The sequence below is a fragment of the Pipistrellus kuhlii genome, unplaced genomic scaffold (genome assembly GCF_014108245.1).
Source record: "Pipistrellus kuhlii isolate mPipKuh1 unplaced genomic scaffold, mPipKuh1.p scaffold_m20_p_2, whole genome shotgun sequence".
NCBI lineage: Eukaryota > Metazoa > Chordata > Mammalia > Chiroptera > Vespertilionidae > Pipistrellus > Pipistrellus kuhlii.
In genome coordinates this window covers 76241329-76254862 of record NW_023425515.1, presented here as the reverse complement: position 1 = coordinate 76254862, position 13534 = coordinate 76241329, and the positions used below count along the sequence as shown (strand labels likewise).

Below are 13534 nucleotides of genomic sequence, written 5' to 3'. Positions count from 1 at the left end.
AATTGAATGGGATGAGTATTATGGTTTTCATTGTCCTTATTATATACTCTAATGCCTTAAAGGAGGTAGCCTCAAGGAATGATAGACTAACCAATTACTGAGGATTCAGTTACTGCCTTTTGTGATACAACACCATCTTCCACAGTAGTCAAAAAAAAAAAAAAAAAAGTAATAACTTCTCAATACTAGCAATCATTCATATATGGTACTCTTTTCCCTGAAGCCAAAATATATAAGTCAGAAATGCAGGTAGGAAGACATAAATACCACATTTTTCCATGTATAAGATGCCACCCTTATACATGTGTCTTATATTAATTTTTTCTCCCACAGTTGCGCTAGGTCTTATTTTCAGGGAATGTCTTATCTTTCCATGAGCTAGGTCTTATTTTCGGAGGATGCCTTATTTTCGGGGAAACACGGTATTTTTTCCTAAAATAGTTAAACTGAAAATCAAGTGGCATCTTATACACGGAAGTCAGCCGAGGAGGGAGCCGCACAGGTGCTTAGCTGCCCACACCTGGTCAAACAGGCTTCCTCCAATCATAAGCCTATTGTTACTGATGTCAGCTGATGCCATAATTGGAGGTGGAGGTGGAGAGTGTGCAGATGCAACAAGGACCTGAGCGTTCTGAGCCCATAAAGATGTCAAAAAATAAAAACATAAATGAATAAAAATGTGTTCTGTTTTATGTTTAAAATATTGATTTCTTAATTTTGGGTTGGAAAAGTGGAGGAGGGCATCTTACACAAGGAAAATATGGTAATTGTCATGATTAATGACTGTTATGGTTTCAACTGTGTCCCCTATAAAGGTAGTGAACACCTAATTCCCGAGTACTTGTGAACATGACCAAATCTGGAAATAGAAACTATGCAGATGACAAGGAAAGACAAGGTCATAAGGGTAGTAGCTAATCAACTATAACTGTGTTCTTACCAAGAGAGGAAATATGGAACAGACAGATGTGTACAGAACAAAGATGATGTGAAGATAGGGAGAATGTCTTTTGAAACCAGAATCTAGAAGAGAAGCATGGAACAGATTCTCCCTCCTCTTCCTCAGCTCATTCCAGGCTAACTCCCTGAACCTGTACCCACGATCCCCTTTTCTCTGACTTCTTAGTGAGTCAAAGAAGCCCAGACTGGGCTCATTTCCTGGCCTAGTCTCTCTCCTGTTGTTTCTTCTATCGTGGGCTCTTCTTGTTTCACTGTCCCCAGCTTTAATAAATGTCCTCTAAAAATCACCGGGAGAGAAACCAAGATGGCGGCATAGGGTAGACACTCGAATGCAGCCTACCACAACAAATTTGAATTTAGAACTGAAAAACAGGGGAGGCATTGCCCTGAAGCGCCAGACGGCTGGCTGAGAGGAGGCTCTGCCATCTGGGAAGGAGAGAGAAGGCACGCTGAACCTTAGGAACTGTGAAGGTACGGAGAACTGTGTGCGCGAAAAGGCGCTGGCTTAATCCCGGTGCGGAGAGGAAGGGCCGGACCGAGATTGCTGCTGGCTTACTCCCTGCACGCAGAGAGGGCGGGCCGGGCTGAGTTCGCTACTGGCTTACTCCTGGCGCGGAGAGGGCCAACAGCTAACGCGGCTGGCTTTCTTGTCCGAGAGGAAAACAGAATCACCCTATTGCTCTGATAAACGGCCCCAGACAGGGAGAGGCCAGACTGTCAGGCAGTGGGCAGAGATCTCTTGGAGGTGTGTGAAGCCAGAGGCCATTACTGCGGGACTTGGGGAGGAGCCGAAGGGAAAACAAAGTTTGTCTGCACCAACCCGAGACTCTGCCCTACCTGTGGCTGAGCACAGCTGGCTTTCTCTAAGGAGGGACTTGCAGGAATCCAAAGCTTGTCTGCACCTTTACCAAAGAGGTGCGCGCGTGCCTGCAACCAATCTTCCAAAACTCTCCAGGAACAGGACTTTTCTAAGGCAAGACTGACAGGGAACCAAAGATTGTCTGCGCCACCCCGAGACCCCACCCTATTCAAGCAGAGTACGGAAACCCTCCTAGCTGAGACACTGCTGATCCTCACAGCCAATTGGGTTGGAGATCAACGCTTCCCAGTGATACCAACAATAAGCAAGGCTTAACAACAAGACTGCACACACAGCCCACAAAGGGCTACACCAAGACTGTCCACTGCAGGTAACTGAGAAGGCTGTGCTACTGGGCTCTACCAGAACACCTAGCACACAAAGCTATTCCATCAAATCAGGGAAATAACTAAAATGCAGACAAGAAGAAGGACACAAAGGAAGGAGATGGAGGAAAAGAAAAGATTGGACATTGAGTTCAAAACTGCAGTTATAAGGTTATTCAACAATATCCTTAAAAAGGCCGATAAAATAAATGAGACCTATGAGGATATGAAAAGGGAGCAACTATATAGAAATAATAAGGGATCAACAAGAAATGAAGAAAACATTGTCTGAAATAAAAAGTATTACACAAAGTCCTAAAAACAGACTGGAAGATCGCAAGAATCAAGACAAAGATTTAGAACACAAAGAGCCAGAGGACACTCCTCTGCAGAGGGAGAAGATAAGAGAATCCAGAAAGTTGAAGTTAGTGTAAGAAACCTCTGGGACAATTTCAAGCGAACCAACATCAGAATTATGGGGATTCCAGAAGAGAGAGAGCAAGATACCGAAAGAGTACTAGAAGAAATAGTGACAGAAAACTTCCCCCACCTGGGGAAAGAAATAGACTTACAAGTCCAGGAAGCCAGCAGAACCCCAAACAAAAGGAATCCAAGGAGGACCACACCAAGACATATCATAATTAAAATTCCAAGAGCAAAAGACAAAGAGAGAATATTAAAAGCAGCAAGAGAAAAGCAGGTAGTGACCTATAAAGGAGCACCCATAAGATTGTCAGCTGATTTCTCAACAGAAACCATGCAGGCCAGATAGGAATGGCAAGAAATATTCAAGGTGATGAATAACAAGAACCTACAGCCAAAAATAATCTACCCAGCAAAGCTATCACTCAGAATCAAAGGACAGATAAAGAGCTTCACAAATAAAAAAAAGCTAAAAGAGTTCATCATCACCAAACCAGAATTATATGAATTGCTGAAGGAGGTTATTTAGGAAGAGGAAGAAGATAAAGATAAAAATTATGATCAACAAATACGTAGCTATCAACAAGTCAATCTTAAAACCAAGGGAATTTAAAAATCTGATGAACAATATTAACTATTGAATATAATAGAATCAGAAGTATGGAAGGGGAGTGGACTGAGGATTCTCAGGGAAAAGGGGAGTGGGGGTGCGGGAAGAGACTGAACAAAAACTGTGCACCTATGGATGAGGACAATGGGGGATGGGGAAAGGACAGAGGGTGGGGTGGGAACCTGGTGAAGGGGAGCAATTGAGGGGGGGAAGAGGATCACATTTGTAATAATCTGAACAATAAAGATTTATTTTTTAAAAAAATGTTAATAAATAAATAAATAAATAAATAAATAAATAAAAATCACCGGGAGCCTGCTGACACTTTTGAGACAGGCTAGGAAGCCAGGTCAAGCTGAATAGGGAGACAGAGAGATCATTAAAAGCCAAGCAGTTTATAATCATCTAGTAAATTGCAAAATCCTATCTTCTGTAACCAAAGACACTTAAGAGTAAACAGTTTAGCTGAGACCAGTTTGGCTCAATGCATAGAGCGTCAGCTTGGGGAATGAAGGGTCCTGGGTTCGATTCCGGTCAAGGGCATGTACCTTGGTTGCGGGCATATCCCCAGTGGGGGGTGTGCAAGAGGCAGCTGATCGATGACTCTCTCTCATCGATGTTTCTAGCTCTCTATCTCTCTCCCTTCCTCTCTGTACAAAATCAATAAAATAAAATAAAAAATAAAAAAAAGAAAGCGCAATCTATGAATGGAATCAATCATTTAAAAAAAAAAAAAAAAAAAAGAGTAAACAGTTTACACTTCTCTTCAACCAGAGGGTAAACAGCCTAAATCAACCTACTCAGGCAGATAGCAGGAATCCAATTAGTACCATTTGTGCCAACCATACCCAAGCACAAATGAAGTTAAGAGAATGAATCTTATTTTGGCACATCAGCATGAAACTGATGAATATTCTATTGAGAAATTCCCCTAAATTCTCAGCTTTTACTTTTATTTATTTTTATTATCGATTTCAGAGAAGGGAGAGGGAGAGATAAAAACATAAATGATGAGAGAGAACCATTGATCAGCTGCCTCCTGCATGCCCCCTACTGTGGATGGAGCCCGCAACCTGGGCATGTGCCCTTGACCAGAATCGACCTCAGGACCCTTCAGTCTGCAGGCTGATGCTCTATCCTCTATCCTCTGAGCCAAACCGGCCAGGGCTAAACTCTCAGCTTTTAAACACCCTCAAAACAAAGGTCCCAGCAGCCCTCTCCCTACCAGGAGCATGCCAAGCCTTTCCTTCCCCATAGGCATGCATCTCCTACACTCTAAGGGGTCCCATGAGGCCTGCAACCAGTGAGCAATGGGGAGAGACAGCTCATTCCAGGCTAACCCCGAACCTGTCCCCACCATCCCCTTTTCTCTGACTCTCTCCTGTTGTTTCTTCTACTCTAGGCTCTTACTTGTTTCATTGTCCCCAGCTTTAATAAATGTCCTCTAAAAATCACCTGGACCCATATTGTGAAATTTTTCCTGCATGAAATCACCCTACCAGATGGCCCTAGGCAGACCGGCTCAGGGCCAAGTCCCCTTGACAATAAAATCTTGATGTTAGATTTCTAGCCTCCAAAACTGTGAGATAATGAATTCTATTGTTTAAGCCACTGAGGTTGGAGTACTTTTATTATTATTATTATTATTGTTGTTGTTGTTGTTATTGTGATTGTTATTGATTTCAGAGAGAGGAAAAAAAAGAGATAGATAAAAACATCAATGATGAGAGAGAATCACTGATTGGCTGCCTCCTCCATGCCCCTTACTGGGGATCATGCCCCCATACTGGGGATAAAGTCAGCAACCCAGGCACCTGCCCTTGACTGGAATTGAAACTGGGACCCTTCAGTCCGCAGGCTGATGCTCTACCCATTGAGCAAACTAGCTAGGGCGGGGGTTGTGGTTCTTTGTTCCAACAGACCTAAGAAACTAATTCAAAGATGTATTCTGGAATTTTTCACTTTCTTCCGTCATAACTGGGTTCTGCTCACCTAGAAGTTGGGGAACCAGGAAGCAATACATTCATGAGGGGACCTAATATATTTCCTACTGAATTAGAAGCTGAGCCTGGTTTATAGCCAGTTAAAGTTCCTTATTCTCATTGAAAAAAAAAAGAAAAGAGGATTGTTCTGGAGTGACAATAATTGGAGTGCTGTTGCCACATATAAATCAGGGTTAGGAGTGTTACTGCTCCAGGATAACTATGGTAAACAGTAGAAATTCTGAAAGAAGCAATGGATATAGCAATCCACGGGTAGGAACAACAGGGCTCAGATTCTTTCTCAAGGGTGTGGTTCATTCAGCTCATGGAGCAGACAAAAACCAAGCATGATGAACTCCCTGAGAGGAAGAGAGAGATGAATTGAGTAGTGAAGGATGAAGTCCCTCCTAAGTACCAATTCAAGCTTATAACCAACAGAGACAGGCAAGCCCTAAAGCGAGTACCTGTATTCCCTGCTTTGTTATTATTACATTTTGGCATATAATATGTGTTGGTACACTACAATGTATCATTTTGCCCATAAGGCATACCACATTGACAGGGGATCGTGACAGAATTAGAGGAGGCACGGACATCACCCAAGGATACTTTAGTAGGAAATGGTAGCGTGAGCCTTCCCCTCTGGTTATAATGACCAAAACCTATTAAAGAGGAGGTACTTTCTGTTATACATTACTTATGCACACAATATTATAAATATTTGAAATACTTTCAGGTGGTGTTAATAGAAAGGAGGTCATGTGTGTGTGTTGTACAGGGTACCATTAAAATGTGTAGACTTCTCTGGTTTCTGCTTCCGTCCCAGCAAGTTGGGAGCTGTCCAGGCACTCTACCTGATTCTAGAGAGCTGTCAATCACAGGATTAAAGAAATAAGCTAAGCCAAAATGATGAGACTCTCTTGTCTAGGAATTTCAATCATCAGTAGAGACACACAAGTCTAGAAGGCAGTCAGAAGTGAGTTATATGGTGGCAGATCCTAACACAGTGAGTGTGGGAGTTCCCACTAAATGCCCCAGTCCCTGGCTTCCCTATAACTGTTTACTCAGCGTGCAGACAGTAACCTTCCAATAAATCCATTCAGCTTCTTTTTTCCTTCATTCCTTTTTCCTTTCTATTTCTTCTCTTTTCTTTCCTTGTTCCTTCCCCTTACATTTCCTTCCCTTCCCTTCCTTCCTTCACCTCTCTTCCTCCCCTCTTCCCTCTGTTCATTCCTCCCTTATCATTGCTGTTACTTGTAGCTAAAAAATACTGATATATGTATTACCAGGCTTCTTATATTTTTTCTCATAATAGTTTGAAAATTTACATATGCATAAAGAACATCCTATATAATAAAAACCTAATATGCAAATCGGCTGAACTGTGGAATGACCACCAGAGGGCAGATACACAATGCAGGAGCTGCCCCCTGGTTGTCAGTGAGCTCCCAGAAGCCTGGCACACCGGTGGTGGTGGAGCAGCAAGGCAGGCAGGCGGTAAGGAGCGAGGGATCCCAGACTGTGAGAGGGCACAGGCCGGGCTGAGGGATCCCCTCTCCCCCGAGTGCATGAATTTCATGCACTGGGCCTCTAGTTTACCTATAAAGAGGCTATTAAACTTAGTGGACAGTAAAGGTCTATTATGAAAAGTATTACAGTATTTTTTATACATAGAATTAGTAGTAAGAGAATATGGCATAGGGTGCTATTTCATACCAGAAATCGCTTCTAAGTTTTCTAGCACCAACCCCAACCATAACCTAACCTTGATAAAATCTCTCCATCAGTGCAACATTTTGGACTCTGAAATAAAGGGGCTTTAAGTAAAGACAAAGATGGATAAACAATGAAAGTAATAGTTGGTAAAGAGTAAAAAAGAGAAGGAAAATATGAGTCCGTAATGTCTAGGGCAGCCTGCATCCACTCAGAAGTGGACAAATTAGCACTGCCAAAATGGGACATCCCCTTTCTGCTACTTCTCTTCACCACAGCCCTTAAGCAGAAATGACAACATATGTAGACAGTATATTTTTTAAATCTCTCTCTCTGCCTATGGTCTAGAAATGTCTAGAAAGTCAGTTAACATGTCTGAACAATTTATTGTTAAGACAAAGAGGTTGAACCGGATGATTTCTTGCTCTCTCAAAACTAAACCTGTGATTTGATTATCTTTAAATATCAACTATATTTCTATGGACTAAACATGAATTATAAATAAAATCTTTAGAGTTCTAATTCTATCTCAAATTTAAAATCTTAAAGAGTAAAACAATTCCATCTGTATCACATTTTCTCATCAGTAAACCAAGATAATTTTTAATCCAATTAAACTTTCAAAACAATTTTTTATGGATTGATTTTTACAGAGAGAGGAAATGAGGGAGGGGCAAAGAGAGAAACATTGATTATTCCACTTATTTATGCATTAGTTGATTGATTCATGTATGTTCCCTGATCAGGATTGAACACACAACCCTGATGTATCTGGATGATGCTCTAACCAACGCAGCTACTTGGCCAGGGCAAACTATCGCATTTTTTTAAATTAAGAGATTATATGGTCTTTATATGTATCCTGTTAGAATTAATTTATCTATTCTAACAGTATCTATAGATAACACTTGTATTTCTCCATACACATGGTTTGAATGCCTGCATACAATGTACACACACACACACACACACACACATACACTCTTTTACTCTGCCTAGATTCAGTGAAACTCTAACAATCTCTACAAAAAGAAACGGCCTAGCAAATTCCTGTGATGACAAGCAGGAAGTGTGGCAAGTCCTTTTGCCTCTTTCTCTTCTCCAAAGCACTAATTAACAGGCGAATATCTGATTGTCCCAATGACCTACATAGGTTTAAGGAAGTGCCTATGGTCCCCACACAGGCTTAATGATGATAGGGGTCTGAGTGTTGAAGTTCTGCTATTACAGCTCTTTAACACAAAATCAACAAGTAAGGTTTTAGCCTCTAAATTAGAAAGTTAAAGCATCCCATTCATCACTAGCAGTAATAAAAACTAGTGGAATGTTAGTAAATTCCTATTTAATTCTCCTGAAATTACTTCTTTGAAGTTTTTATATTGGAGCTTTACGCAACCTAAAGGTTATTTTTAATTCATAGTTTATCTGTCCCGTGTCATTTCCTGAGAGTAAAACAGTACAAGTAAGCATTTTTAATCAATGAACATGCTTAAAACTTTAGAAAGCAAACGAGTTAACTGACAACTGAAATGTCCTAAATGCCTTAATACACCTCATTTATTTTTCAGAGAAAACTCAATGCTGTGCCTTGAGGCCAAGCACGGGAACCTAGAGAACTAGAAATACAAAGATAAAGACAAAACACTCATGCCATGACTTCAGATCAGTGGCACTCTGCGTCCAATACCCTCAGTACAAAGTGATCAAAGAAACACGATATTTAACAGTCCCTTTGATTTCAAGGTCGGACACTGTGTGGCAACTGCCATGCAAAATTTAACTCAACCTAAAACAATTCTTTTGTCAATGTTGACATAAGTTAAACCAAGCTCAAAGTCCAGAAACTGCAAAAGGGGGGTAGGCTGCAGCAGGGGGTGCTGGTGGGGGGGCGAGGCGCGGGTACAAAGGGAAGACAGCGGGATGCCTTTTCCCCTACTTTCCTGCTGGAATGTGCTCATCCCCGTCCTCTGACTGCGAACTTCAGCTCTTAGGGGCCAATGGGCAGGCGTCCTAACTCCTAGTTTAACTCCGTTACTCGGGTCCTTCCCTGGGTCTTTGGGGCAGCCACACGGGGTTCCCAGAGCAGAGCACACCCCGACCCTGCGCCCCCGCTCCCCGCCCCCCAACCCCTTTCACACTGCCCGTCGGATGCACGGCTGCTCCCACCAGCCGGAGGGGATGTCTGCACTGGGAAGTTCCTAGGAGGCGGCAGCCCTTGGAAGCAAACTCCAGCCAGCCAGCCAGGCTGGAGCGCGGGCTGCGCGGGGCTGGAGAAGCCCGGGCGCGGGGTTACTCACAGTTCGCCTCGGCGGCGGGCAGCACGAGGGCCAGGCCCGCCAGCAGCGCGGCTCCGAGGACTCTCATGGCCGGGCCGGGCGCGGACTGCGGGCCGAGCCGGCGCCGGAGCCCGAGCCGGAGCCGGGGGCGGAGAGCCGCCCGCCCCGGCCCCCCGCGGGGAGCGATAAGGCGGACATTTCCAGGAAGCTGGGAGCGGGGGCAGGGCCCGCGGCTGGTAAACACCAAACGCCGGGAGGGAGGCCGCTCCTGGCTCCCGGCCCCGCGAGTGCTCCCGGGCTCCCGAGGGGCCGCTGCCGCGCGGGGGAGGCGGACCGAGTGCGGAGCTCCAGCGGCGAGGGGGAGGCGGCGTGGCGGGAGGACGGGGAGGACGGGGAGGACTGGGGGACTCAGGGGAAGGGGGATCCCTGCTTGGAAGAGAAACAGAGAGAGAGAGAGGGACAACGGGGGTGAGGACATGAACTGAAAATCAAGCAGTGAGTGAAGCAACTCTGAGACTGGAGACAACAGAGACAAGGGAAGCAAAGGGAATCGTTTTGATCATCCACATTTTCATTTTGTGGATGGTATAAAACAACTATGGAGGGATAATGTTTTGATGGGAAAAAGAGCATGTGTCAAATGCCATCACCTTACAGAGCTCATTTTGTGTATTTCATATGCCTCTGTTTTGTGTGGTTTAGACATACCGCTTTGAAATGTGTGTTATTTAATGTTTGAGGCTTCCTGTGGAGCTAAACTGCCTGGATTTAAATCGAAATTCTCTGCCACTTATTAGTTATGTCATTTTAAGCAAATGGATTAACCTCTCCAAGCCTCAGTTGTATCAGCTGTAAAATGGGCATAATAGTGTTAATGTAAGTGTTCATGTCAGGATTTTCTTTTTAACATTGATAACACCCTCACATTACACACACATAAAATGCAGATAGGTCTTACAAGTCGAAAATTATACAGATTTCCCAAAATGGATTATATTCCCATAATACCTCACTGCTGAGTATGGCATCAATAAAATATGTAAGGTCTTCTAGTGAATGTTGCCCTTCCCTGCTGGCCTGGTCACCCCTAACTGCCCTTTCCTGCTGTGCAATCCAGTCCTCCCTAGAAATTTGTTCTTTGGGAAATTCAGAGTCAGCAAGAGAAGAACAACAAAAGTTGAGATAGCCACATAACATATAACTTCTTTCATCCTAATAACTGCTTTGAGGTTAAACAGCCAAGAGTGTTTTAAATTTATTCAGGATCTACTTAAGGTTCATCCATTGCATTCAATTCAGTTGTTATGTATTTCAACAATGTAGTTACATCCCTTGTAAACTGGTCATTATTCAAATGAAAGTTTTAAATTACTTGCAAACTATTTAATTTTCTGAGTCTTAGTATCAGCTACATACTATATTAGTTTAGATTTTATTACATAGCACAACAAGTCAAAATAGAGTAACTGAGATTCTCTTGTAAATGATTCATGGATCTGTACATTGCTGTAAGAGACAGGGAAGGAAACTCTCTTTAAATATTGGGAGGACAGGTGTAACTTGGCTACTTCCTACCAATGCTGATAAGTAAGTATGAATGAGCATATCACTTCAGTGGGTTAATTGTTAAGTCTACCTTAATAATTTTTATTTTTAAAGATAAAACAAAATATTCAGTAAAAACAGAAATATTAAAAATCAAACAGGAATGGTCACTTTTACAAAGCAAAGCTAATCTCAAAGTAATGATAATGAAAAATGCCATTTAAGGTTATAGCAAATTAATAATTTATGTACACATCTATAGATGGAAATATAGGTACAAAATTTTGTGTAATTTAAATATGTTTTTTCCAAAAATGTCACATGATCCTCATTCAATTATATATTTCTGTACAATCACACAAACACAAATTAGTGGCAGGGCAGTCACTCTCTTTTTTTCGGGTTTTTTATTTTAAGAAAAACAATTTTAAATATAATAATGCTATATGCAATAAACAATATAGCAAGAAAAATGAATTTAAATATAATAATGTTACATGCAATAAACACCAATTATTCAAGAACAATGATCTTACGTATAATAATATTACATGCAATATACATTAATATTTCAAGAATAAAAGGATTTTAAGTATTATAATAATATTACCAAAACTGTACTAACATAGTATGATACCAAAAAAGTTATAGGAAATATTAAAAATCTGCAAAAAACAGGATTACTTCTATTATATTCTAGAACTAGAGGCCCGCATGAAATTGGTGCACTGGGGCAAGGGGGTGTCCCTCAGCCCAGCCCACACCCTCTCCAATCTGGGACCCCTCGGGGAATGTCTGACTAACCTGGCAGTCGGACATCCCTCTCACAATCCAGGACTGCTGGCTCCCAGCCACTCCCCTGCTAGCCTGATCACCCCCAACTGCCCTCCCCGCTGGCCTGGTCACCCCTAACTGCCCTTTCCTGCTGGCCTGATCACCCATAACTGCCATTCCCTGCCAACTATCTTGTGGTGGCCATCTTTTGACCACATGGGGGAGGCCATCTTGTGTGAGGGCATGATGGTCAATTTGCATATTACCTCTTTATTACATAGAATATTTCCCTCCCTCTGGCTCTAGTTTTGTTCATCAGATTATGTTGTTCACTAGAGGCCTGATGCACGAAATTCATGCAAGGGTCTTGGCCCTCATAGCTGCAGTGACTGCCTCGGCCCTCACAGCCCCAGCTTCATCCAAAAGATCATCCGGAAGGTCGTTCAGCTGTCTGGTTTAATTAGTATATTACACTTTTATTATTATAGACTAGAGGCCTGGTGCATGAATTTGTTCACCGGTGGGGTCCCTCTGAGTGGCCTGCAAGGATCGGGCCGAAACCTGCAGTCCAATGCCTCCTGCAGCTCGTACCTGCCGCTCCTGCTCATCCCGGCCCCACTGTGCCTGCCGCAGGCTTGCACCCAATTAGTCCCGATTAGGAGAGGCTCACACTACCACAGCAGTGCTCACCAGCCACGAACCCTGCTTCTGGAGCCCTCCCAAGGGGAGTGACCTGCATGATCAGGCCGAAACCACCTCTCTGACATCCCCCGAAGGGTACCAATTGTGAGAGGGCACAGGCCAGGCTGAGGGGCCCCATCAGTGCACGATCAGGCCAAGAAGGGACCACAGGAGGGCTCCAGGGCATGTCCAGCTCATCTCAGTCCTGATCTGCCAGACCCCAGAAGCAAGCTAACCTACCAGTCGAAGCATCTGCCCTCTGGTGGTCTATACACATCATAGCAGCTGGTTGACCTCTCTGGCCCCTGATGGTCAGTGCACATCATAGCGAGCAATTGAGCAGTCATAGCATATCATTCACATATTATGCTTTGATTAGTTTTTCAGTTGTCCTGCAGTTCAGTTTATTTGCATATTACCCTTTTATTATATAGGATTATATTCCACAAATGAGTGAGATCATATGATATTTATCTTTCTCTGACTGACTTGTTTCCCTTAGCATGCTGCTTTTAAAGTCTGTTTTGTCAGATATGAGTATTGCTACTCTAACTTTTTTTTTTTTCCATTTGCATCGAAAATTTTTTCCCATCCCTTAACTTTCATCCTGTGTGTGTCTTTTGTTTTGAGGTGGTGGATCTCCTGTAGACAGCATATGGATGGGTCATGTTTTTGTATCCATTCAGCTACCCTACCCTTTTAATTGGAGCTTTTAATTCATTTACATTTAGGGTTATTATTGAGAGACTAGGGGCCCAGTGCATGAAAATTTATGCACTGGAGTGGGGGGTCCCTCAGCCCGGCCAGCCCCTTCTCACAGTCTGGTAGCCTTCAGGGGCGGGAGACAGTCTGGTGATCAGGGGAAGACAATGCCCCCATCACATATCTGCTGCTGCCACTGCCAGCAGCACAAGCCTTGGCTTGTTACCTAAGCCTTGGGCATCCCTGAGCAGTTGGGAAGCTGCCATCTGAGGCTTACCTGTGCCTCAGGCCAGCTGTAGGGCTGAGGGAGGGTCCAGCCACACCAGGCAGCTGCCTCACACACACACACACACACACACACCCTCCCCGGCCCCAGCAGGACTAGAAGGACTGGGGGACTCTGGCTGGGGCTGAGGGAAAACTGGGTGCTGCCATCTTGTGGCTATGGGAACTGCCATCTTTGTGACAGCATGATGGTCAATTTGCCTATCCCCACTTTATTAGATAGGATACGTGTTTATAGCCATTTTAATTCTATATGGCTAGGTTTCTCTCTCTGTTTCTTCTTCTCAGCAATCCCTGTCTTACAGCAGTCCCTTTAGCATTTCTTGTAATGCTGGCTTGGTGGTGAAGAACCCCCTTAGCCTTTTTCTTTGTCTGGGAAGCTCTTTACTTGACTATCT

General features: G+C 43.4%; 1 protein-coding gene across 1 annotated transcript in view; it reads right to left on the bottom strand.

The window, feature by feature from the left end:
• PROS1 (protein S) overlaps nt 1–9642 on the bottom strand; it is a 76568-nt gene extending 66926 nt beyond the window's left edge. The window contains exon 1 of the mRNA XM_036445123.2: nt 9171–9642. Coding sequence (XP_036301016.2) covers nt 9171–9627 — 457 coding nt within the window. The 5' untranslated portion in view covers nt 9628–9642. The remainder of the gene's footprint in view (nt 1–9170) is intronic.
• Between the last annotated feature and the right edge of the window lie 3892 nt (nt 9643–13534).